The sequence below is a fragment of the Sturnira hondurensis genome, unplaced genomic scaffold (assembly GCF_014824575.4).
Source record: "Sturnira hondurensis isolate 20B ecotype Veracruz unplaced genomic scaffold, ASM1482457v3 Scaffold0006566, whole genome shotgun sequence".
In the NCBI taxonomy this organism is placed as follows: Eukaryota; Metazoa; Chordata; class Mammalia; order Chiroptera; family Phyllostomidae; genus Sturnira; species Sturnira hondurensis.
The window spans coordinates 2,432,849-2,460,431 of NW_028079197.1; the positions used below are offsets into that span (position 1 = coordinate 2,432,849).

Here is a 27,583-nt window from a genome sequence, read left to right on the forward strand (position 1 = left end):
GAGTTCTGTTGTGTTAAAGAAACAGCATCACCAGGTGCCTGTCAGTAAATGAATGGATCAAAAAACTATGGTACATATACACAATGGAATTTTATGCAGCAGAAAGAAAGAAGGAGCTCCTACCTTTTGCAACATCATGGATGGAAGTGGAAAGCATTATGCTGAGTGAAATAAGCCAGGTGGTGAAGGACAAATACCATATGATCTCACCTTTAACAGGAAGCTAAACAACAAAACAAACAAGCCAGCAAAATATAACCAAAGACACTGAAATAGAGAACAGGCTGACAGCGACCAGAGGGGAGAGGGGAGAGAATTTCAGGGGAAATAGGGGAGGGATTTAGAGGAACAAATATAAAGGATACATGGACAACAACTGAGAAGGGTGGAAATGGGCGGGAGGGGGGAGCACGAGGATGGGATGGGAGTAATAGAAAACTGTACTTGAAAAATAATTAAATAAAAAAATTGGGGAAAAAATAAAAATTCAGGTGATAGTGAAATAGAATCTTCCAATTTAGAAAAAAAAAGAAAAGAAACAGCATCCAGGCTTGGGTTAGCTGGAGCCAGTGAGTGATGGGGAGAATAATAGAAAATAAAGTCACAAAGATGTGGATGGAACCATCATAGTGTATGGGCCATTGCAAGGACTTTGGCTATCGTTTTGAGAAAGAGAGAAGCTAATGGAGGGTTTTTGAACAGAGAGTGACATAAATCTGACATGTTAAAAAGTTTATTCTGGCTTTTGAATATTGGGAATAGGTTATAAGACAAGAAATGTTGTTTATTTGGTATATCAAGTAACTAATACAGTATCTGGTAAGTGCTACTAAATATCAAAAAGGCTTACAAGTTTTCATAGCAGTGTAAGGTTAAAATTATATTTTTAGATAGGTATTTGGGTCAGGGTATTTGGATATGGATTAGATATTAGATCAGGGCTGTCAAACTCATTTTCACCAGGGGCCACATCATCCTCGCAGTTGCCTTCAAAGGGCCGAATGTATTTCAACTCCTGAACAGTTAAGGAAAAGTTACATTTATACATCCTAAAATTATTTCGGACCTTTGGAGGCAACCACGAGGCTGATGTGTCCCCCAGTGAAAATGAGTTTGACAACCCTGTTATTATATGATACAAATTGTATTTTTTAGGTGTGGTGATGGCTTTGTAGTTGTGTTTAAAGGAGGGCTTATTAGTTAGAGATGCATATAGAGTATTTACTGATATGCTCCAGCAAAAGTAAGCAAATACATAAAAGTGGGAGGATTGATAAAACAAGATGAGTAAAAATCATGATTGTTAAAGCAGGCAATGGATGCATGGGGTTCATTGTACTATTTACTATATTCTATTTCCATATATGTTTGAAATGTTCATAATAAAATTTTACATATTATATTTATGTATGAAAACACATTTATGTAGATAAGTATCTCTAGATGCAGATATCTATTTAGAGAGATATATCAATTAAAGTATATTTTATTTAGTAATTCTATTTTTAATAATTCTACCTTTAAAAATCAATTATAAAGAAGTAATCAGATATGCCCCAAAATGTAGGTAGTAGGATTTTCATATCAGTGTTCTCATAAGAGCAAAAACTTGAACAAGCTAAATTTTTAACAGTTGGGAAATAAAAACTATGTAATAGTCCATACAGTAGAATATTATTCCATTCTTAAATTGTTTTCAAAGACTACTTAATGACATTAAAATATTCAAAATAAAATGTAATATGAAAATTGGATACAACATTATCCCAATTTTGACTGAAATGTCTATAAATATAGATAAAAAACATAAAGGATACACTCTAAATTATTACTAGTAGTTATCTGTAAGAGGTAGAATTTTGTCATTGTTTGACTATACTTACATATTTCTTGAAAATTTTTAAATAAACTTACCTGCTTTTATTAAAACAAATAACAAGATACTATAAAAGTCTCAGGTTTAAATCTTTTGACCAGATAATAGCCCTTATATTTGATTTTTTTAAAAGATTTTATTTATTTATTTATCTTTAGAGGGGAAGGGAAGGAGAGAGGGAGGGAAGTATCAATGTATGGTTGCCTCTTGTGCATCCTCTGCTGGGAACTGGCCTGCAACCCAGCCATGTGCCCTGACTGGGAATCGAACCGACGACCCTTTGCTTCACAGGCCCGTGCTCAATCCATTGAGCCGCACCAGCCAGGGTGAGAATTTTTTTTAAAAAAGATAGGGATGAGATTCAGGTTCCAGATTGTTTGTTGAATTGCCATTATATTAGAAAAAATGGAAATGCCTGAATGAGCAAGATATTGGAGAATGACTAAATTATGCAGCAGTCATATGCAGCTCATAAATGTTTTCAAAGAGTGGAATACAGATAACACTCATGACATGATAAAAAGTAAGGTACTGAGTTATGTATATAATATGATTTCAATTATGTTTTTTAAAAAGGAAGATTGGAAGCCCTGGCTGGTGTAGCTCAGCGGATTGAGCACAGGCCTGCGAACCACATGATCGCGGTTCAGTTCCCAGTCAGGGTGCATGCCTAGGTTGCAGGCTAGTTCCCAGCAGGGGACTCACAAGAGGCAACCATACATTGATATTTCTCTCCTTCTCTCCTTCCCTTCCCCTCAGAAAGGAAATTAATAAAATCTTTTTAAAAAAAAAGGAAGATTGAAGATCAAAATGTTAGCAGATTATGGGTAGTATTGATTTTAATCATTCTACTTTCTGGGGGAGTTTGAATTGTCTACACTGAACGTATATTACTTTATAATCAGAAAAACATTAAAGCCCTGGCTGGTGTAGCTCAGTGGATTGAGCGCAGGCCTGCAAACCAAAGGATTGCGGTTCGATTCCCAGTCAGGGCACATGCCTGGGTTGCAGGCCAGTTCCCATCAGGGGATGCACAAGAGGCAACCAAACATCGATATTTCTCTCCCTCTCCTTCCCTTCCCCTCTGAAGATAAATAAAAATCTTAAAAGAAAACACATTAAGTATTTTTAAGGGTGGAATATGGGGAGAAGAAAATGGATATTTAAGGAAGAAGAGATCTGGAGTCACTGTTAGAGGAAATATGTTAAGGAGTTAATTAAATGTAAACGATTATTTAAGACAAGGTGGAATTTGATGTAATGGGAAAAGCCTGCCTAGTTTATGCATCCAAGCAGTGCCCCTGGGGCTGGCAGCAAAATTAGGGGAAGTAGCTATAGTCATCTAGGATTAGTAGTACTTGGCAAAAGGTCAGGGCATTTGTGTGGCTGGTCTATCTCCACAGAAGCTGTGAAGATATTTTTATTAGCTGTAAAATTCTAGACCAGTAAAATTGGTAGCTTTTAATCTAGCCCCATGCCCACTGTTCTACTTTAAACCCTCATTATTCTTTCTTAAACTTATTGACAGCTCTTTCTGCTTCCATTCTCTCTCTCCAGATGGCCTTTTACACTATTACCCAGCATTCTCTTTCTAAAGTACCCATCAGATCATGTTATTTTTTATTTTCAGAAACTCGTGTTGCTGCTCCATTGTATTAGAATGTTTAAACTTTTAAGCCACAAATTCGAGACTCTTTATGATCTGGTCTCAAAGTACCTTTTTACCTTAATCCCCATATACTGTTTTCTCCATCCTCATCATCCTGTCTACCCTTAAGACTTAGCTAACACTCCATATTTTTGCTTATGCTAATATCCTCTATAACATTTCAGGAACAATCTCTGAACTTGAAGTTGAATGGTTTGTATTTCTGCTTTGTTTCTGCTGTTTGTAGGTGGCTATGTGACCTTGAATGTGTTATTTTAACTTCTTCGAGACTTGTTTTTTTTTTTTTCTTCATCTCTCTATCTTCCTAGTGCTGATACCTACCTCTCAGACTTGTTAGGATTCATTGAGGTAATGACTACAGAGGCATGTTGTAAACTAAATGCACGGCACAAAACAATGGCATTATTTTTCACCTACCTCTGTCAGGATGCTTTTGACTTCCATGAACAGAAATCCAACTGAAAATGCCTTAAACAATGAAGAAACAAGTTCCGAATGTAAGGCTGTTCCAGGGGTGGCTACTTGAGCAGCCCTGTAGTATCAGCAGGGACACGGGGTCCTACCATCTTCCTGCTTTGCTATTCTTGATCTGTTATTCTCTTGGGATGGTTTCCCTCATGGTCCCTCCGATGTTCGCTACACTCATAGGTGTCACATGCAGATAGCAACGTTTGGAAGCAGGAAAGCGGAAGGACTCTTAGTATGCCCTGTTAAGAACAAGGAAATCGTTTTAGAGCCTCCCCTTACTGCCTCCTACAATAAACATTCCCTCATGTCTAATAGATCAAAATTGTACCATTTGCCCATTTCTAAACCAGTCATCACTGAAAAAGGGAATGAGCTTATTTTGATTAGCCTATCACCCTGTGGTGCTGGCTCTGTTAGGGAGGGAAAAGATTGTGTTAGCACAATGTCTTCAGTTGATTACCTTGGTTTGTTATTTATTAGGTCAAGGAGGTGAAGAGGTGATAATAGTAAATTCGGCATAAAGGGGGAGTTTGCTTTTGGTGGATCAAGGTTTCAATCAAGCACCGTGCAAAATGATGGGAGAACAGATACGGTGGGAAGTGCATAAAGCCTTCGTTTCACTAGTTTTCACGTTTGTCTTTGTCTACATAGGTATGCAGTGGAGCTGATGAAGACCCCGATGATAAAAATGCACCATTTCGACAACGGCCATTTTGCAAATATAAAGGACATACTGCTGATCTCCTTGATCTTTCATGGTCTAAAGTAGGAAATTTTTACTTGGATTGTGTATTAATTCTGTGTAACTATACTTTAGGAGAAAAACATTTTCATTTGTGTAATTGTCATGCTGTCAAGTGTTTGAATGGTCATATATATACTGTGCAATTTGTACAAATTAATCAAAATTTAAAAGAGATATCACATTAGGCTCATAAGAAAATGTTTATATTAACAGCCTCTATCTGTATCTGTTTAAGTACTAGACCTTTTGCCTCTTTTATAATTTTGCAAAGGATCCTAAGCAAAATGGATCTGACTTCATCTACAAAGGTGAAGTCTGATCTTACCTAATCAAGACTGTTTTGGGGCTAACCTGCTACATTAGTGAAATTATAAATTTAGGTTTAACGTTTGTATTCTGTGAATTAATGATAAACCTTAATTTTGTGATTTTTTTCCCTTAGAACAAAATTATTTCAGAAGTAGGGGGTCTGTTTGACCACTGATCAGATATTTTCACAATTTTGTGAAAATATAAATAGATTTTGAATTTGACTGAAGGTCTTCAAAGCAGGAAGAATTTTTGCATGACATCTTACACTTTCTTTATATTGAAATTTGTCAATAATCAGAATCTAAAATATATTAAGAATTTGATGGGGGGAGTAGTATTTAAAAACCTTAAATTGAGAAAAGTCAACTGAGTTAACAAAATACTATGAAGAATACTGGCAATGCCCATTATATGATAACCATGTCAGGAGAACCTCATGTGCCAGAAAGGTACCACTTGTATAAATTGGCAAGTCCAAATTTCTCTGAGCTTCAGCTTTGAACCACTCCATTTATGAATTGCTGTTCCCATCATGCTTATTTAGATGTCTAGATGCTTTTCATAGCGCATCAGTCATGACTTTCTCTAACCTGAAAGAAACTTGGATCTTACTTTGTAGTCTGGTTTTAAACTGAGCCCTAATTGTGTCTTTGTACTCCTTCTCCACCCTGTGTGAAATCTGACTGAGTTGTCAGAAGATGGAAATGCAATCCTTAATCTGATCATTTTATTCATCTGGAGCAGTTAGTGCAAAGCACACATTTGGGGGCCTTGCACTAGTTTTATTTTACTTTATTTGTTATTGTTGTTCAAGTACAGTTTTCTGCATTTTCTTCTCATCCCTCCCCACCACCCCAGCCCTCCCCACCTGCCTCCCCCATTTCCACCCCTTGTTGTTGTCCATATGTCCTTTATTTATGTTTTAAGATTTTATTTTATTTATTTGTTTGTATACAGAACGGAGGGGAGGGCGAAAGAGAGGGAAAGAAACATCTATGTGTGGCTGCCTCTCATGTGGCCCCCACTGGGGACCTGTCCTGCACCCAGGCATGTGCCCTGATTGGGAATTGAACTAGTGACGCTTTGGTTCGCAGCCCGCACTCAATCAACTGCACTATACCAGCCAGGGCCCACATGTCCTTTACAATTGTTCCTGTAAACCCTTCACCGTTTCCCCCTATTATCCCTTCCCCTCTCCCTTCTGATCACTGTCATCCTGTTCTCAATTTCAATGTCTTTGGCTATATTTTGCTTGCCTATTCATTTTGTTGATTAGGTTACTTTTAATGGTGAAATCATATGGTATTTGTCTTTCACCGCCTGGCTTATTTCACTCAGCGTAATGCTTTCCAGCTCCATCCATGCTGTTGCAAAGTGTAGGAGCTCCTTCTTCCTTTCTGCAGCATAGAATTCCATTGTGTAGATGTACCATAGTTTCTTGATCCATTCATTTACTGATGGGCACTTGGGTTTCTTCCAGCACTTGGCTGTTGTAAATTGTGCTGCTATGAACATTGGGGTGCATAGGCTCTTTTGGATTGGTGTCTCAGAATTGTTAAGGTATAAAATCAACAGTGGAATTGCCAGGTCAAAAGGCAGTTCCATTTTTCGTTTTCTTAGAAAGTTCCATACTGTTTTCCATGGTGGTTGTACCAGTCTGCAATCCCACCAACAGTGCACTAGGGTTCTTTTCTCCACATCCTCACCAACACTTGTTTGTTGCTTTGTTTATGATGGCCATTCTCACTGATGTGACGTGGTATCTCATTGTGGTTTTAATTTGTATCTCCCTGATGGCTAGCAATACTGAGCATCTTTTGATATGTCTCTGGACCCTCTGTGTGTCCTCCTTGGGGAAGTGTCCATTCAAGTCCTTTGCCCATTTTTTAATTGGGTTGCTTGTCTTCTTAGAGTGGAGTCATGTGAGTTCTTTATGTATTTTGGAGATCAAGCGCTTGTCTGAGGTGTCATTGGCAAATATGTCTTCCCATGCAGTTGGTTCTTATTTCATTTTAATCCTGTTTTCTTTAGCCGAGCAGTAGCTTTTTATTTTGATGAGGTCTTATTTGTTTATTATTTCCTTTTATGCCCCTTGCTCTAGGGGACACATCAGTGAAAATATTGTTGCGTGGAATATCTGAGATTTTCCTGCCTATGTTCTCCTGTAGGACTTTAATGGTGTCACGACTTATATTTAAATCTTTTATCCACCTTGAATTAACTTTTTTGTATAGTATAAGTTGGTGCTCGAGTTTCACTTTTTTGCATGTAGCTGTCCAGCTCTCCCAACATCATTTGTTGAAGAGGCTATTTTTACTACATTTTATGATACTGCCCCCTCTGTCAAATATTAATTGACTATAGAGACTTGGGTTTATTTCTGGGCTGTCTATTCTGTTCCATTGGTCTACGTGCCTGTTTTTATGCCAGTACCAGGCTGTTTTGATTACTGTGGTCTTGGAATACAGTTTGGTATCAGGTATAGTGATTCCTCCTACCTTGCTCTTCTTTCTCAGATTTGCAGCTGCTATTTGGGGTCATTTAGGGTTCCATATAAATTTTTGAAGTGTTTGTTCTATGTCTGTGAAATATGCCATTGGTACTTTAATAAGTATTGCATTGAATCTGTAAATGGCTTTGGGTAGTGTGGACATTTTGATGATGTTAATTCTTCCAATCCGTGAACATGGTATATGTTTCCATTTGTTTATGACTTCCTTGATTTCTTTCTACAGTGTTGTGTAGTTTTCTGCATACAGGTCTTTTACCTCCTTGGTTAGGTTTATTCCTATGTATTTTATTTTTCTTGTTGTACTAATCTTATTTTGTTAAAGCAAACTAGTATTTTTTTCTGAAATGTCACACTAAGTGGAAGACATTAGTTTTCCACTGACCACTGTATCAGTCACAGTTCTCCAGAGTAACAGAACCAAGAGGCTATACATACATAAGGATTTAACTTTCATTTTTTACTTAACTACTAAAATTTTTTATTTGTTTATTTTTAGACAGAGGGGTAGGGAGAGAGGGGGAGAGAAACATCCATGTGTGGTTGCCTCTCATATGCCCCACACCGGGGAACCTGACCCGCAACCCAGGCCTGCGCTTAATCCACTGAGCCACACCAGCTGGGACTCTAAGTCTTGTTTGCAGCAAGATTCCAAGCCCCTTGACAGTAGGGACCAGATCTTATTTTACTATTTTTTTCTTTTCAGTACCTAGCACAATAGGGGTTTACAGTGGGTTTTTTTTTTTATTGAACACTTATTTTGTGCCAGGTAACAAGAATTACCTCATTAATTCTTACAATAATAACCATATGAGGTAGGTAATATTTCATCTTGTAGATTAGAAGACAGGGCCTGTGGCCCATCCAAGATCCCAAAACTAGTTATGGTCAGAACTTAGATTTGAATCTAATTACTTTGACTCCCAAGATTATGCTTACTTTAATAAGATAATTTAATTTGACCAATTCAATAAGTATTCATTGAACAGAAATCTCTTGGCATATTAGAATAAAATCTTAACATGTCTTCAGCATCTTTACTTCTAGGCATGTCTTCCTATTTTTTTTTCATATACTTCAAGCAATGGACTATTGCATGAATTGAATAAAGTTAGTTTTAATGAACAAGAGACCATAGATTTAGTTTTTATATAGTTGTTTTTAAGAGGAAATATAAGGTAAACTGCACATACTCTTCAAAACTTGTCTGGAACTAAGTAGATCTTAAAAATAAAAATGATTGTTATTAAATGTTTTAAAGTTATTTTAGATCTTTCAAAATTCTGGGATTTTTTTTCTATATTTGTTTTTTTATTTTTTATATTTTGTAACAAGTTTATTCTTTAAAATTCTGTTTTTTAATCACAAATACACCATCTATTTAAAACCAGGTAAACCATGTAAAATGTATACCTTAGATACTAGCCCAAAGAGCATGTGTATATCAGTACAGTTACATACCCAAATCAATATTTATGCTTAGTCTTTCTACATTTGTAGATATAAGATTTTATCGCTTCTCAGCCTTTTGGCTGAGATCAAGTATAATGGTGTCTTTCATTGCTTTAAGGAAAAGACAAAGCATCTGGTTGTTTTCCACAGTGTCTTCTACTCAAGTAGTCTGCAAAACAGTGTAGTGATTAGAGCCCGTACCTAGAGCCACGCTGCCCACTCCGCCACTGACAGGCTGTGTAGTCTTAGACGAATTATTTAACCTCTGCTTCAGTGTTCTCTTTTGTAAAAAGGGGCTAATATACCTACCTCGAGGTGTGCTAAGAACAATGTTTAGCATATTGTAAGTACTCATTAAAGCTTGTCAGTACTTCAGTTTCTTGAACACTTTTATGCATACCAAAGAATGCTAGGGTCTCATTTGGGTTTCCACATTCGATATAACTCATAGTTCTCCCCTTAAATACATTGTGTTTAGAAATAAAGAGCTTCTGCCAGCTGGAAGCTTTTTTTTTTTTATCCTCAGCTGAGGACATTTTTTCATTGCCTTTTTTTTTTTGTGGTGGGGGAGATCAATCTGTTGCCTCTCATAAATTCCCTGACAAGGGATCACACCCACAACCTTTCCACGCATGGGACAGTGCTCCAACCAACCTCCAGGGCAGCTGGAAGCATTTGACAGATAGATGTTTGGTTCCTGAGTGATGCTCCATCACAATGCCTAAATGAGTAATACTACCCTTTTCTAGCTTTGAAAATTCTGTGGTCTATTCTGAGAGATTTGACAGTTTCTTTTTTTCTTTTTTTTTCTTAACTGAATATTTTCTTAATTTTCTTTTTACTTTTTCTTAATTGAATATTTTATTGTCCTGTTACAGTTGTTTTGATTTTTCCCTCATTGCTCTCTGCTGCCTCACCCACACTCTGCTTCCACAGTCAGTCCCCACCCTGTTGTCCATGTCCTTGTGTCACTCATACATGTCCCTTGATTAGTCCCTTCCCCTTCTTTCCACCATTATCCTCCTCCCCTCTGGTCACTGTCAATCTCTTCCTTGTTTCTGTACCTATGGTTCTATTTTGCTTGTGGATTTGACAATTTCTATTCTCTAATTTTCTTGCCTACAGTGTGACAGGTGCACAATAACTTTTCATTTCCATGCTGTATTATAGAGTAGTCTTTTTTAAAGTATTTTACGTGACAGAGAATCCATGTGAGTTTAAATTTGCCTGTGCTGTCAATGTAAAAATAACTGAAATGACAATCAAATGAATACCTGCCTTAGATTCATAGCTGAATTCCAGTATAATTCCAGAATACGTAATGAGAAAAAAATCTTATCATGTAAGAAATAATGGTATTTAATAGTTTTGAAAAACCTGGGATCTTCCAAGTGAATTGGATATAATCTTTTGTACTTTCTTACGCTGTGTAGCTTTTCCCCCCCACGTGGTAGTAAAATAATCAATGGCAATTTTTCCCATAGAACTACTTTCTGCTTTCTTCTTCGATGGATAAAACAGTCAGATTATGGCATATTTCCAGAAGAGAATGCCTTTGCTGTTTTCAGCATATAGATTTTGTCACTGCCATAGCTTTTCATCCAAGAGTAAGTAATCGTTTATATATTTTTTGTTATACTATAAGAAAGGTGAGGGAACCAGGTTTCTCTGGAGGGTAGTTGGATTACAGGAAAAAAATTAACAGGCACATAGTTTAGAACAACTTAATTTAGTCTTTCATTTTGCTTTAAAAGTTAGAAAGGAAATACATATTTTGCTAATCTCTATTAAAACTGGAAATGTTATGTTCTGAATATAACAATGAAAAGTCATTCTAAATCTTTAGTAAGAAATGCAGGGTGTAAATTAAGGATCCCGTTGAAGATGAGAGATTGGAAATGGTGGAAGAAGAGAAGCGAGCAAGTGGATAAATGAGAAAGGGAAGCATATAGGCAAGAATAGTTGTGGGAAGGCTGGGAAGGGAAAAGACAAAAAGCAAAAGGTTGAAAGAAGCAAAGTCCAAAATTTGTTATAAGATAATGCTGAGTTCCTGTTTAATGTCTAGAAGCATTGTTATTCTTCAGATCACTTCTTTTTTATTTTCTGGGGGGTTTTTGAGAGAGAAAGAGAATTGTATATTTTAGCTCATCAGATACAGCATAGTTTTCCAAAACAGATGCACTGATGTGTACTTCCATAAATAGTGTCTTAGTCAACCTGCTTGACTGATCAGTCAAGTAGTGTGTGAGCCAGTCTTGTGGGGGTTGTAGTTGTAGTTTAATTGGCATTATTTTCAATGTAGAAAATCTTTTAGTATCTTTCCTCTGGGAAGAAAGTATTTCATATGATTTCAAGTAAAAGGAAAATTCTACTGTCGTGGAATTGCAGACCTGTCTTCTGCCCATATAGGATAGAGCCATCAAACGCATAAGGCTAAATTAATTTTCATTGTTTACGACTATATAAGCAAAGGGAGTCACATGTTGTTTCTACTTCATGAGCTAGGTTCAAGTAAGTGGGGCGCTTAGGCTGACTCAGGTTGATGTATGATTACTTTCCCTCTCCTGCATTGATGTATGATTACATTTCCAATCACATCCTCATCTCTATATGACTAGTGCCCATTACCCTTTTCATGCAGTGCTTCACTTAGATTCACATTTCTTCCTCTTTTTCTCCAGATGAAGAGAGAAGAGTAACGTTTGTTTTCCTCAATGTAGTTTCCTTCCCTGGGCAAGCTTATAACATAGGCAGTAATAATTCTGAACTCTTAAAAAATTTGGTTAAGAACATCTCAAAATTTAAAATGTTTAATGTATGTGAATACCTACCATTTTTAACCATCAAGACTTTCTGAATAACACCCCACCTGTCAACCAAGATTGCAGTAAAAGGATGGATTTACCCCTCACTGCAGCTGTGAACAAAATCCTTTCTGTACCTCTGTTTTAACTATGATGTGTCAGTGGAAAGAGAGAAGTATTAGGTGTATCTATGTAGTACATTATTATTAACATTTCTGTTTAGTCAGTAATTTTTCTATATTTTTTGGTTTTATTTTGGAAACCGAAAAGCCCTATTTCTAAAAATTCTACTGACCTAGTGATTTTTTAAGAGGCCCTAGGGAAGAATGGAGTGATGTTGACATTTTCTTATGAAATATGACTCTATTAAATTATCTCAAAGGAAGATAGAGTTGTAAAAGAAGTAGCAAAATGGAGATACACACATATACACAGATGTATTTAGGTATACATGTATGTAAATAAAACTATGATTTGTAAAGCCAAGTGAATTATTTTTACTTGTTCAGCTTTTCTGCTGGTAGACATTGAGTCAAGCCTACTGTACTATAGCCATAAAAATATCCATGCTGTATGAATTATTTTTGACAGGCTTCAAGATGGGTAAGAAGAATAATTGAGCAGAGAAGAGAATCTGTTTCTAGTTTTGGCATTCCAATTATTTTATCTTTAATTCTTATGTTACCAAAAATTAGGCCAGCTTACTGGTATGCCTGGTTTTATTTTAGAGCAAGGTTTTTCAACCTTGGCACTGCTGACATTTTGGGCTGGATAATTCTTTGTTTTACCGGGAGGGAAGGCTGTCTCGTGCACTGTAGGATGTTTAGCAGCATTCCTGGCCTCCACCCACTTAGATGTCAGTACCACCCCACCCCCAGTTGTGACCATTAAAAATATCTTTAGACATTGCTACATGTTCCCTGTGGGGCCAGGTTGCCCCTGGATGCAAACCCCTGGTATGAAATTGAGAATTTGGTTGAAACTTTGATCAGTGAAGCGATTCTCTGCTGACATGGTGTCAGAGCGCCAAAAATTGACTGGTTCCGTGGGCTAACTGGCATTACTTTTTTGCCCTAGCTGTTAACATGTTCCCAGGAAAGGCAATGGGCAAATGTATCCTTATAGGATGGTCTTTCCCAAAGCATTTTCCTCAAAGGTACTAGCCCTGTTAGATGTTCCTACCCTGACCTCTTACCAACTCTCCACAAAAAAAGCCCATAGTTAAATAAGCTGGAAAATGCCACCTACTTTACCCGCCTTTTGAGACTGAGAACCTTAATTCATTTTCTGTAACTCAGAATTTTTCAAACTTACTGTATTTGATCATAGAACCCTTCTCCTACATAATTAATATTTCAGCATATTATCTATTCACATCCATACTTTGGGGCGAAAATTTTAGGGATATGATAAAATGATTATGATGTCATTTCTACAAAAGTAATATTATGTTTTCTAATTCTTGTTATTTTTAGTGAATAAAGTAATGCTCACTTGAAGAATAGTAATTTTTAAATGAGATCTACATATTTTAAACTTTTCTGATAGAGTTAATGTATTGACTTGCTATAATGAGTTGTTCTTGATGTAGTAAACCGAAAGCTTTCTAAACTTTCATCACACCTTTAGGATGACAGGTATTTTCTAAGTGGGTCGTTGGATGGAAAGCTCCGCCTTTGGAACATACCTGACAAAAAAGTGGCTTTGTGGAATGAAGTAGATGGTCAAACAAAGTTGATCACAGCTGCAAATTTCTGTCAAAATGGCAAATATGCAGTGATTGGGACATATGATGGCAGGTGCATTTTCTATGATACAGAGGTAAATGAATATCTTGCGTAAATTACAAAATTGAATACTAAGTAAAACGTTTTTGAGGTCTTGAATTAAGCTGATGTATCTTCTCTGTGCTTTAACTGCCTTATCTGTAAATTGGAGCAAATAATATTGTGTCTGTGAGCTGGATAAGGTGCTCATTGATACTCCTTCTAATGCTGATCTGTTAAATTTGTGATTTCATTTTAGCATTTGAAATACCACACGCAAATACATGTCCGCTCTACCAGAGGACGCAACAAGGTTGGAAGAAAAATTACTGGCATTGAACCTTTACCAGGAGAAAATAAGGTACTAAGTATTCAAAACCATCTCTCTCAGTACTGTGTATAGACTTCTGAAAGTTAGTTCTCAATATCTTAGCTAAGAATATAGTCCCTTTCCTATGCAATACTCCTTTTTCTAGTTTTGAAGTGCATTCTGTATGCGTATACACCCTTTTTTGATTATAGCTAAACCTGGATTAAAAGATTATGTATTTAGCCCTAGCTGGTGTACCTCAGTGGATTGATCGCAGACTGTGAACCAAAGGGTCGCTGGTTGAATTCCAAGTCAGGGCACAGGCCTGGGTTGCGGGCCCTGTCCCCAGTGGGGGCCATGTGAGAGGCAGACACACATTGATGTTTCTCTCCCTCTCTTTCTCTTTCCCTTCCCCTCTCTCTAAAAATTAAAAATAAATAAATAAAATATTTTTTAAAAGATTATATATTTAACTTTTCTCTGTTTTTATTTTTAGATACTGGTAACCTCGAATGACTCCAGAATCAGACTATACGATCTTAGAGATTTGTCACTTTCCATGAAGTATAAGGGTTATGTCAACAGCAGCAGCCAGATCAAAGCAAGTTTCAGGTAATTGGCAATGAGAAATTCCCGAAAGAGATCACATTTCTCCCCTGCTCCCATTTTCCGTTGATCTACTAGGCCTTCTGTCTATATGATGTTTTTAGTTTCTTTGCACTTTTACAACTGTTATCTCAGGGTATCATCATGCAGTACTTACCTTATCCGCCTTTATGACAGATACAATTGCCCCTGTTCTGCAGGTGGAGAAAGCAAGACCCAGAAAATTAAGTAATTTGCCCAAAGTCACATTGGTCAGTGCAGGGCCAGGATTAGAAGACACACAGCTTCAGAATTTGTGCTTTTGTACTTTTATGTAGGGTTTTTTAGAGGCAGTTTGCCATTCACCCCGCTCAACACTCTTGATCCTTTTAGAAGAAAAAGCGAATGAAGTATTTTAACACCATGAAGTAGAGTGTCCTACATTTACACCTTTACATTTACACTTGAACGCTAGGGGTCTAGAGGCTCTCCTGAACTATCAATTACCTGCCTCTTCTCCTTTATAACCCTCTTTCTTTCAGTCTTTTTCTTATCCGTTCTCCTATTTTTTGTAATTACCTACTGCAGTAGCCCTCCTTTAGCCATAGTTTTGCTTTCCTCAGTTTCAGTTACACATGGTGAACCATAGTCCAGATATTAAATGGAAAATTTTAGAAATAAACAGTTCATACATTTTAAATTGCGTTCCATGAAGGATAGCATGATAAGATCTTGTGCTGCCCCACCTGAGACATGAATCATATCTTCAGCATATCTGTACTTTATGTATACTATAAAAAGATTTTTAAACTACATTTTACTGATTATGCTACTACAGTTGTCCTGATTATTCCCCCTTTGTCCCCCTCCATCCAGCACCCCCCACTCCCCCAGGCAATCCCCCCACCATTTTTCATGTCAATGGGTCACGCATATAAATCCCTTGGCTACTGCATTTTCTATGTTGTACCTGACATCCCCATGGCTACTCTGTAACTTTCTATTTGTACTCCTGAATCCCCTCAGCTCTTTACCCATTCACCACCCCTCTCCCATTGGGCAACCATCTGTTCTTGTGTTCTTGTTTGCTTAGTTTGTGTTTTAGGTTCAATTGTTGATAAATGTGTATTGGCATTTTATTGTTCATAGTTTTGGTCTTTTTTTTTTTAAATAAGTCCCTTTTAACATTTCAAGTAATAATGGCTTGGTGATAATGAACTCCTTTAGTGTTTTCTTGTCTGGAAAGCTCTTTATCCATCCTTCAATTCTAAATGACAGCTTCGCTGGGTGGAGCAATCTTGGCTGTAGGTCCCTGCTTTTCATGACTTTGTCTACTTCTTGCCAGTCCCTCTGGCCTGCAAAGTTTCTTTTGAGAAATCAGCTGACAGTCTTATGGGAACAGCCTGCATGTAACTCTCTGCTTTTCTCCTGCTGACTTTAAGATTCTCTATCTTTAACCTTTGGCATTTTAATCCCGATGTGTCTCAGAGTGGGCCTTTTTGGGTCCATCTTGTTTGGGACTCTCCATGCTTCCTGGACTTGCATGTCTAATTCCTTCACCAAATTAAGGAAGTTTTCTTTCATTATTTTTTCAAATCGATTTCCAATTTCTTGCTTTTTTCTCTTCTCCTTCTGGCACCCATGCGATGCAAATGTTGGAAAGCTTGGAGTTGTCTCAGAAGCTACTTACAACATCCTTGTGTTTTTGGATTCTTTTTTTCCTTGTTGTTCTAATTGGTTGTTTTTTGCTTCCTTATGTTCCTAATCACTGATTTGATTCTCAGCTTCATCCATTCTACTGTTGTTTCCCTATAAATTGTTCTTTATGTTAATTAGTGTGTCCTTAGTTTCTGACTGGATCTTTTTTTTTTAAAATATTTTATTTATTTATCTTTAGAGGGGAAGGGAAGGAGAGAAGGAGAGAAATATCAATGTATGGTTGCCTTTTGTGCATCCCCTGCTGGGAGTTGGCCTGCAGGGAACTGGCCTGCAACCCAGATATGTGCCCTGACTGGGAATCGAACCGCGATCGTGTGGTTCGCAGGCCCGTGCTCAATCCACTGAGCTACACCAGCCAGGTCTGACTGGATCTTTTTTATGCAGTTGATGTGCTCACTGAGTTTCCTGAGCATCCTTATAACCAGAGTTTTGAACTCCGTATCTGATAGATTGCTTGTCTCTATTTCATTTATCTCTTCTCCTAGAGTTGTTATGTTCTGTTAGTTGGGCCACTGTCTCTGTATAGGCTGAGTACACATTCCTTGTAGTTGAGCCTTTCATAAGTAGAAAGACTACACTCTAAAATATAGTAAACAATAGCTCAGTGGCAAAGTTGTTTATCATCAATGTCAAGTTTTAGGTTCTGTACATAATTGTGTGTGCCATATTTTTATAGATTGACAGTGCCGTAGGTTTGTTTATGCCAATATCACACACACCAGTAATGTATTGCCCTAAGACATTATAATAGCTACAGTGTCACTGGGCAGTAGGAAATGTTCCACTCCATTGTAGTCATGTAAGACTCCCATGGTATATGCATTTGGTAGTATCTGTGATTCTGGGGGTCTTCAAACATTTCTCCTGTGGAAACGGGGGGCGGGTCACTGTAATTACCCAGTAATTTAATTGGTAAAATATTCTGCTTCTCTCTTTCATCCATTAAGGAGGCTTTCCTCCCAGTGTGGGTTACCAGTAGCACAGGAACCTAGAGCTTTGATGAAAATACTAATGCCTCTGGCTCCCATGTCAAACCCACACAGTCAGAACCTCTGACTAGGAGTCTATATTTCAGCAAGTTCTCCTGGGTGTTTCCTTAGATGTTTTAAAGTAAGAAACTTTTGGGAATGGCTGTGGAGGTGGGCAATGGAGACAACTGTACTTGGACAACAATAAAAAAATGTAAAAATAGAATAGGAAGCTCTAATAAAGGGAAGCCTTTAAAAACTGTTTTTTTTCCTTTTCTTATCCAAATTTAGCCATGATTTTAGTTACCTCGTTAGTGGCTCAGAAGATAAGTATGTTTATATTTGGAGTACTTACCATGACCTAAGCAAGTTTACTTCAGTCAGAAGAGATCGTAATGACTTTTGGGAAGGTATTAAAGGTAAGCAAATGCCTACTTTTGTGTGTTTTTTTATAAGCGAATAAAGTAAAAGTGAATAAATTTCAAGTGCAGATGTACTAGAAGCAAATTTGTATGGACATTATTTCAGAGAGGCAGTTATAATTGCTTTTGCTCTTTATTTGACTTTGTTGGATTTTTCTGTACCAAGGAAGAGCTTATACTTGTGTAAAATTTGAGAAGTCATGGGATCTCAGGACTTGTATTTGGTGGTTTTTGTTTTGTTTGTTTGTTTGTTTGTTTTTAGAAAATATTTTTGGGTTTTAAATAGTTCTAGTCACTTATATGTTACCTTTATTTTTTTAAGATTTTATTTATTTATCTCTAGAGGGGAAGGGAAGGACAGAGGGAGAGAAATCTCAATATATGGTTGCCTCTCATGCGTCCCCTGCTGGGAACTGGCCTGCAACCCAGGCATGTGCCCTGATGGGGAATCGAACCACGATCATCTGGTTCACAGGCCCATGCTCAATCCACTGAGCTACACCAGCCAGGGCATATGTTAGCTTTAAAAGATACTTTTCAGTTAACAATACACTATTGTGTTTTTTGTATATTTTACTGTCTTGATGTTTAGAATCAAATTTATTTGTTATCCTGAAGTCATTTTTTTCCCCAGCACATAATGCAGTTGTTACTTCAGCCATCTTTGCTCCAAACCCAAGCTTGATGTTGTCTTTAGATGTGCAATCTGAAAAACCAGAAAGTGAAGATGCTGAAGTTTTAGATACCATGTCCTCTGGTAGGTACCCATATTTTATTTGTCCTACAGTTTTTTTCTAGTCGGCACTTAGTAGCCTATTTGACCTAGCATTGAGTATTACAAGGTTTTCATAAGTATGAAGAATATATTTGTTTACAACATAATGATTGTCAGATACTGATTTCTGAACACTTCAGTAACATAGTTCTTGCAAGTTTTACTTTTATAACAAACTATAGAAATGATCTCTGAAAGTATAGTCTTAAGTTTTACTTCTATAAAATTCACCCAGGAATTAAAACCGAAAAATTTGAAAATTCCTAATTTCTTTAATGGGCAGCTGTTCTCCTTGGAGAAAGGTAAACAAAGACATACAAATATTACAAAATTTATTATATGTTCCTTCTACTGGACTGTGATTTCTGTGAAGACAGAGACTTTATATGTCTTATTGGTTGTAGTGCCATTGCCTAGCACAGTACTTGCCTGTATATAGTAGCTGCTTAATAAACATTTGGTGAGTAATAAACATTTGGTGAAAAAAATGAGTTAAACCAAAATGAAAGCAGGTTTTTCTCTACTTGCTGCATATTTATAGCTTCTCTTAGGTAGCTATTTATAAGCTCTACTTCCTTGTCATCTGCAGCATATGCTTTGAAAATGAATACTAATTCCACCTCTGTAAGATGTTCAGATTAGGAAGTGAAAAGAAACCATCATACAATATTGAGTGTCAGTTATGTAAGAGGTGGTCCTTGAACGTATGGTAAAATTATGTAAATCTGGACCGCTTATTAATAAAAACAAATTTGTATTATTGAAATCACTTGCAGAATAGTTCATTACATGTGTTTTCTCACTTTAGAGACTACAACCTGGCCTTTTAAAGAGTTGTAAAGCCACAAAAATAGATACAGTATATAAAAAAATACTTCTCAAGGTATTTGAATGCTTAAAAGTTCTCAAGTATTTTTATTTCATTTAATCTGCAGCAATTTCCCTGTGGTATTATCCATGTTATACACTATTCTAAATATATTTCTTCTGTCAAGAAAATTTTGATAGCAAAGAAGAACTTCAGTGTAGCATAAATTACAGGATCTAAAAACAAACCCACTCAGAATTATTAAACCTTTACTAGATACCTGTTTGGAAATCTTTCTTTTCATTTTCTTTTTTTTTTCTCCTCAGAATCAAATCCAGCTTCTCTCTTCTAACTTAAGTCATTTGGGTTTTTTTCCTTTCCTTTTTTTCCCAGTGATATCTTAACAGTCTACACATTTCACAGAAAATTGTAGTTTTTAAAAACAATTTGAGGAAAAAAGAAAAGTTTTATTCTTTAAACTTCATTTAAAAGAGCCACAATTTTTAATGGGTCATACTCAAATTTGTGTTTGCTGTTTTGTACCTATCCAGGAAGAATCTAAGAACAAAATTTGAAACCCAGGGTATGATATCATAAAGTAAATCTGATCACTCTCTCTTTATTCCTGCTTTGATACTATAAGCTTCAATTTTCCTCATGTGTTAAATGGTGATAATACTCAGTTTACAAAGTTGTAATAAGAATGGAAGATAACATATGGCAAGCACCTCGCAAAAAACTTGCCGTGTGGTCGACATTAACATTATCATATCATCTTCATTATTATTCTAAGGTGAATTAATTTTTTTCTCTAGCCTTTCTCTCAGAACCCTAAGCACTTTGCTGCTGCTTCTCCTGCATAGCACTTCTTTGAGATATGCCTAAAGGGTAGGAAGGGATGTTCTAAAGCTTAGGATATGTTCTTAGCAAATCTAAGTGAAACAGTTTTGTCTAACTCATCCTTTACACACTTCCCTGTTAAAGTTTACATTATTTCCTTCCTTACTATTCAGTCCTCAAATCCACAGATTTTGCCTATGCATAACAGAGTGAGTTTACATTGGATTTTGTTAAATGCTTTGACTGGTAAATATAAGAGGTAAGAATTTTTTCCATTCATCGTGGCTAGTTACACAGCTCTTCGATGTGGACTGTTGAGAGAAAAGGTGCTGTCAGCGCTCACCAATCAATCATGTGTGCTTCATTTCACCGCAGTTTCTGTATGTCACCGTATGATAAGTGTTGCCGTCAAGCTCATTAGAGAACCCCGTTAGCAATAGACTTGCCCAGCTGCTCCAGTCCTGCCAGCACTTTCAGTCCTGGGGCTGAGTAACACACTAGCCTCTTGCCATAAAATGAAGTATTAGATGCCTCAGAGGCCTAGGCTGCCTGGGAGTAAATCCAGGCCTCCAGGCCTCAAGGGACTGTCATCTGCCCAAGCCAGGGAAAGACCAGCTCAGACAAGGTAAGTGGAAATGAGCCCCAGAGAGGAGGAGAGGTACAGGCGGATGAAAGATTACAGGATCGGGCCAGGAAAGAGAGACCCACGAGGCATAGAGAGGATCTTCCACCCCAAAGGTCATGGGCATGTGACAACCGTGACAGCAGGCTTCATAATCCTTTTAAATCAACTAAAATATTTTTTTCTATATTTTAAGGTATTATGAAGACAGATAACACAGAAGTTCTTCTCTCTGCTGACTTCACTGGAGCAATCAAAGTGTTTATTAACAAAAGGAAAAATGTATCTTAATTTGAAATGCCATTTAAAATAAACGTATCAGTAAGTTTCCATATGTATCAGAACTGAAGAAAATATTATAGTGTTTCAGGCTAACATCTTTTTTTTTTTAATTTTTGTTGGAAGATGTTCAAATATAATATATTTTTTAAGAGGCAGTGTTAATGATCTAGTAAACCCTGGACTGATAGACTAGAAGGGGATGTGGCTAGAATAACATTGCCAGACATACGGCTTTACATTGTGTTATATTTGTGTTTTGTTATATAATTGTGAACTTGCACAGGTTTCTGCATGAAAGTATATTAATATATTAATCCCATGTGTGTGCCTTTTGGTTACATGCACTAAATCTTAACAAAGTTAAATTATTTCAATGGCTCATTTGGCCTCTTAATGGGGAAGGAGTCTTGTTTCTAGCTTAAACAATTTCTTTTGCACAAAATTTCATTTTTTTAAAAAAGTGGTATCTTTCGACTGAGTTATTGTTTTAAAAATGTTATATACATTTTCAATAGGTCAACAACCATGTGTAAATGGTTTTTATGAATTTCTCAATTTGGGGACAAGATTTTTCTTGTGGTCTAACTTGTGGACTTAAGATTCTTTTCTTTGTACGTGTATATATAATTTTTTTTGCCACACTGGAGCACAATGTTTCTATGTAAAGAATTTTTTTCATTCTTTATCCATGAGCACCAGGCTTTGCTCACTTAAAAAAAAATTAAGCCACATTAAGGAGTGAGTCTTCTTTTTTACAATAATGTAAAAATGAACTGTTTACATTTTTTTAAAGCATTGTAGTTTTAAAAACTAAGCCGTTTTGTTTTGTGTTGTTGAACTTGAAAGCCTTTGCAAATATTGATATAATGTACCAATGAAATAACATCTGGGGCAATGGCACCCTGATAATGTTGTTGATGGTTAGCATATGTTTCTGAAAATTAAATAGTTTATTAAAAGTTGGTTGCCAACACTTGTTAAACATGTGACTTCATTTTCAGATGACTTTGGTAATTTGAGAAATGCAAGAAAAACAACGCCTTGTTTTATAATTTGATCTTCATTCATCAAGCAGAAGACCAGACTTTAAATTCCATAATGCATTAGCTAGATAACCTTTACGAAAAAAGAGATTTTAATTCTGGTTCTGAAATGAACATTACTGACAGTTTATCTATCTGCTTATATGTCCTTTACTATTGTACATTTGCTTTCAGTATGTAAGAAAGAAGCTGGGAAGCCATGATCATGTCCTTGTTAATCAGTATGGTCTCAGAGTGCTTTGGATTTTCTACTTAATTGCATATTATTTGCCTTGGTTAAGCTTATGCTGCTTTCTTGCTCCTGCCAGTGCAATACTCCTCATCCCTCTGCTCACTCCCCTGTCCCCATCTCTGTCTTCTCACTCTTCTGTACTCGGCTGTACTCCGCCGGACAGATGGAGTTGTTACACCATTGGCTTTCTAACCAGTCAGTTTCTTAGTCTCAAAGTCTGGATTTGTATAGTGTTTCAAAGAACACGATGCCCATAGACCTTGCAGGCAGCTCAGCTTTCACTGACTTCTGCCTGAGGAGGACTTGTAGTCAGTTTTGGTGCTGGTCCTTTCAACTACAGATAATTGGGGTATTGCCTTGTGACTACATCCTGATAGGTTTTATGTTGTTTGTTGAACAAAAAGGCAAAAAAATCGTTGGGATGCCAGCTTAAGAGAATAATACTGACACTTCTAAGTTTAGTTTTTAGATGCTTGCTATCACTCTATAAATACATTGCAAAGTAACAAGTGTGAGAAAATGAACTTGAAAATGTAGCAACCTGATGTTTCCAAAGAAACACTTAACAGCATTCTTCGCAAAAATAAGGATTAGAAACTCACTGTAGTAAGTAGTGTGGTATTCTAGGAAAGAGCACAGATTCTAGAATTAGATGAACTTGGATTTGGTTCCGTCTATTAGCACATTCTTTGGCCAACTTATCCTATGTTAATTTCCATGTCCTTAACTGTAATATGAGAATGCCTACCTGAAATTATAAAGATTTACTGAGAAATTGTGTATGTGTGAAGCTTGATGCCTAGGCAATAGCTATATTCAACAAATCTACATTTCTAACTGCCTCTCCAGAATCTCTTGAGTACTCTCCTAGACAGAAAAAAAAGTATGGAAGCAATTTCTAGACATTGGGATTTCATGAACAAATAGCATTTTAGAGATTTACGTAGGGCCCTGACTTTTGCCAACTTGACACTTTTAAACTGCCAACATCTACTTTCACCTCTTCAAAAAAGAGAGAACATTTTAGTAGTAAAAAGAAAGTCAAGCACAAACTTATCACCTTAGAGGAACAAACACTATTAAAGTGAAGAAACCTAGCTTTTGAAAAAATAACGGTATTACCTTAATTTCTCTTTTGGTGGAAATTTCACTAAGGACTTGGTGTGGAAGGCTGAGAACCACTGTGTTAGATGGAAATGTTTAAAACCAGCCCTGCCTGGCTGGTATGACTCGATGGATTGAGCACGGGACTGCAAAGCAAAGGGTTGCTGGTTCAGTTCCCAGTCAGGGCACATGCCTAGGTTGTGGGTAAGGTCCCCAGTGGGGGGTACGCAAGAGGCAACCACACGTTGATGTTTCTCTCCATCTTTCTTTCTCCCTTCCCCTCTCTCTAAAAATAAATAAAATCTTTAAGACAAGAAGAAAGAAAAAGTTTAAAACCACATTTCATTAAAAGAATTTAATGAAATTAAATTGAAGAATTTCATTTTAATTTAATTCTTCATTTCTTTGAAGAATTATGGTGAAACTTTTTTCCCTTGTTTAACCTCAATTGGAATTGAAATATGAACAACTCAAAATAATTTCGCATTTAGCATGCCATTTTCTCTGGTCCTCAAATTATATGGTTGAGCAGTGGCTTTTTTTTCTTTGAAATATATGTTAAACATTAATATATCCATCTCCAAAAATTCTAATTTCGGTTGTATAATTTTGAGAGTTAGAGACCAGATCTCTCCCACTGGTGTGAAAAAAATCAAATTATGAGAATATTTTAAGTACCTTACTTATTATGAGGATTCAAGATAAAGACATTTTGGAGATTTAATGTTTCCACATGTTTTCAAAAGAAAAACCTTCCAAACTTCAGTGGTTTCTAGGTTCCTGCCTTACGTATTATTGAACACCTATTATGTGTAGAACACTGCTAAGGCTAGAGAAGAATAAGGCGATAAACTTCTAGTTAAGATGATGGCACAGGTAAACACAGCTCACCTCCTCACACAACTACATCAAAATTACAGCTAGCCCTGGCTGGTGTAGCTCAGTGGATTGAGCACGGGCCTGCAAACCAGAGGATCGTGGTTCGATTCCCAGTCAGGGCACATGCCTGGGTTGCAGGCCAGTTCCTGGCAGGGGACACACCAGAGGCAACCATACATTGATACTTCTTTCCCTGTCTCCTTCCCTTCCCCTCTAAAGATAAATAAATAAACAATATTAAAAGAATTACAGCTAAATCATATAACAACCATCACTCAGAACAGTCAGAAATTGAAGTGAATGGGAGTCTGACAACTACATAGTTAAAGAAACCACATCCATTCAGACTGGTAGGAGGAGTGAAGATACAGAATGGGCTGGTTCCACATCCATGTGTGGTGGATAAAAATTCAGCAGGGACCTGGCTGGTGTGGCTCAGTGGATTGAGCATAGGCCTGCGAACCAGACCATCATGGTTCGATTCCCAGTCAGGGCACATGCCTGGGTTGCAGGCCAGTTCCCAGCAGGGGACTCATGAGAAGCAACCATACATTGACACTTCTCTCCTCTCCTTCCTTTCCCCTCTAAAGATAAATAAATAAAATCTTTTTTAAAAATTCAGCAGGGATATCTCTGGAATGAGGACTCCCAGCTCTGCACCAGGCCCCACAAGCCCAGGATTCCAGTGCCAGGGAAATATGCCCCCATAACTTCTGGCTGCAAAAACCAGCTGGGATTGAGTCTGTGGACAAAACTTCTGGAGTCCCGAGCAGTCCCTCTTAAAGAACCCACACATGGACTTACACAGACTCCCTCCCTCTGCTTGAAAGGCACCAGTGACATACAGGGAGGAAGTGAAGTGTCTGCCATCAAGGCAAGAACTGTGGGAGACAGCTTTCTCCTAGACAAAATGGCAGGCAAAGGCCATTGTCCCTTTTGTGAGCCCTCCACCCACAGAGCCACCAAGCCAGCAGGCTGGTGTCATATCTGAGATTCCATCAACCTGGCTAACACACTTTTTCCAGCTATGGAGATCCCCTGAGACTCCAGCCCACCAAACTTAGGGCCCAGCCAAACTGCTTTTCTATATGAACACCTGGTCTTGGCTCATGCTTAACTTCCTAAATCCTCCCAAGCTACAGCCAGCCTCGGTGAGCCCCCAGCCCCCAAACTTCCTGCTAAGTGGCCCCAGGCCCAGCACTAGCAGAACCAGTAGCACCAGCAGCACCAGCCTACATTCACAGCTTGGTTTCACCTGGGAATCTCCAAGCCCAGCACAAGTAGCCACCTCAGATTGTTTGCAGGGAGGGTCCCGGGGAAAAAACAGGTGTGGGTAGAACTTGGCCTGCACCACCCAGGAAACCCCAGAGCCTACAGACCACATCAGAGCACCACTACCCTGCCCTTGCACAGCTGATTCTCCACGGAGGGAAACAATTTACAGGTAAACAACAGCAGAGTGAACAAAGCCAAGAATCAAATAAACAATTTAGATCATAAAGAAGCAAAAAAAAAGAGAGAAAAACAAGAAGAAAAAATCCAAAATACAAGGATAGTGTAAGCAGCCTCTGGGGAAACTTCAAGCATTCCAGCATTCACATCACTGGCATGCCAGAAGGAGAAGAGAATAAGAAATGGAAACTTACTTGAAAAAAGAATAAAACTTCCTTAATTTGGAGAAGGGACCAGACATGTAAGTCCAGGAAGCACAGAGAGTCCCAAACAAGATGGACCCAAAGAGGGCCACACCAAGACACCTCAGAATTAAAATGCCAAAGGTTAAAAATAAAGAGAGAATTTCAAAATCAGCAAGACTTACCTACAAGGGAGTTTTCATAAGACTGTCAGCTGATTTCTCAAAAGAAACTGCAGGTTACAAGGGATTGGCAATAATAAATATTCAAAGTCGTGAAAACCAGGAACCTACAGCCAAGATTGCTCTACCCAGCCAAGCTATCATTTAGAATGGAAGGGCAGATAAAGAGCTTCCCAGACAAGAAAAAAATTAAGGAGTTTACATATCTATCAACAACTGACTCTAAAAACAAACTAACCAAACAAGAACAGAGACAGAACCATCAATAAGAAAAGTGTTTTGATGGGTGCTAGACGGGAGGAGGGTTTGTGGGAATTTGGTGGAAAGCTGAGGGGATTAAGAAGTACAAATAGGGCCCTGGCTGGTGTGTCTAAGTGGACTGAGCACGGGCCTTTGAAGCAAAGGGTTGCCAGTTTGATTCCCAGTCTAGGTACGTGCCTGGCATGCGGGCTAGGTCCCTGGTGGGTGGGAGGAAGTGAGGGGCAAACACATTGATGTTTCTCTCCCTCTCTCCCTTCTGCTGTACAAAAAAATAAATAAAATCTTTTTTAAAAATAAAATAAGGGGGGATTGGAACAACTTTAGTACCATAACCAAGAAAATATAATTCTATGTATTTTATTGATTATGCTATTAGTTTTCCTGGTTTTTTTCTTTGTTCCCTTCCAACCTGTACCCCCCGCCCACCAGTATTCCCCCTCTTAGTTCATGTCCATGGGTCATATATATAAGTTCTCTGGCTTCTCCATTTCCTATGTTATTCTTAACCTCCCCTGTCTATTTTGTACCTACCCTTTATGCTTCTTATCCCCTGTACTTTTCCCCCACTCCCCCCTCCCCCTTTCTGCTAATAACCCTCCATGTGATCTCCATTTCTATGATTCTGTTCTTGTTCTTGTTTGCTTAGTTTGTTTTTGGTTTTGTTTTTATTTTGGCTTTTTTTAGGTTCAGTTGTTGATAGTTGTGAGTTTGTTGTCATTTTACTGTTCATGTTTTTGATCATCTTTTTCTTAGATAAGTCCCTTTAACATTTTATATAATGTGGGCTTGGTGATGATGAACTCCTTGAACTTGAGCTTATCTGAGAAGGACTTCATCTGCCCTTCCATTCTAAATGATAGCTTTGCTAGATAGAGTAATCTTGGATGCCTTTCATGGCTATGAATTACTTCTTTTTAGCCTTTTCTTTTCTTTTCTGCAATGTTTCTTTTGAGAAATCAGCTGATAGTCCTATGGGAACTCCTGTGTAGGTAACTGTCTTCTTTTCTCTTGCTGCTTTTGAGATTCTCTCCTTATTTTTAATCTTGGGTAATGTAATTATGATGTGCCTTGGTGTGTTCCTCCTTGGGTCCACCTTCTTTGGAACTCTCTGAGCTTCTTGGACTTCCTGGAAGTCTGTTTCCTTTGCCAGATTGGGGAAATTCATTATTTGTTCAAATAAGATTTCAATTTTTTGCTCTTCCTCTTCTCTTTCTGGCACCCTTATGACTCAGATGTTGGAATGTTTAAAGTTGTCCCAAAGATTCCTAAGCCTCTCCTCTTTTTTTTTTTTTTGAATTCTTATTTGTTCATTCTGT

At 37.5% G+C, this 27,583-nt stretch overlaps 1 protein-coding gene across 1 annotated transcript in view; it reads left to right on the plus strand.

The window, feature by feature from the left end:
• WDR44 (WD repeat domain 44) overlaps positions 1-22,985 on the plus strand; it is a 90,652-nt gene extending 67,667 nt beyond the window's left edge. The window contains exons 13-20 of the mRNA XM_037050184.1: positions 4,665-4,778; positions 10,516-10,638; positions 13,465-13,656; positions 13,861-13,962; positions 14,408-14,523; positions 17,475-17,602; positions 18,240-18,362; positions 20,847-22,985. Of these exons, the coding sequence (XP_036906079.1) occupies positions 4,665-4,778; positions 10,516-10,638; positions 13,465-13,656; positions 13,861-13,962; positions 14,408-14,523; positions 17,475-17,602; positions 18,240-18,362; positions 20,847-20,941 (993 nt within the window). The 3' untranslated portion in view covers positions 20,942-22,985. The remainder of the gene's footprint in view (positions 1-4,664; positions 4,779-10,515; positions 10,639-13,464; positions 13,657-13,860; positions 13,963-14,407; positions 14,524-17,474; positions 17,603-18,239; positions 18,363-20,846) is intronic.
• Positions 22,986-27,583: the final 4,598 nt, after the last annotated feature.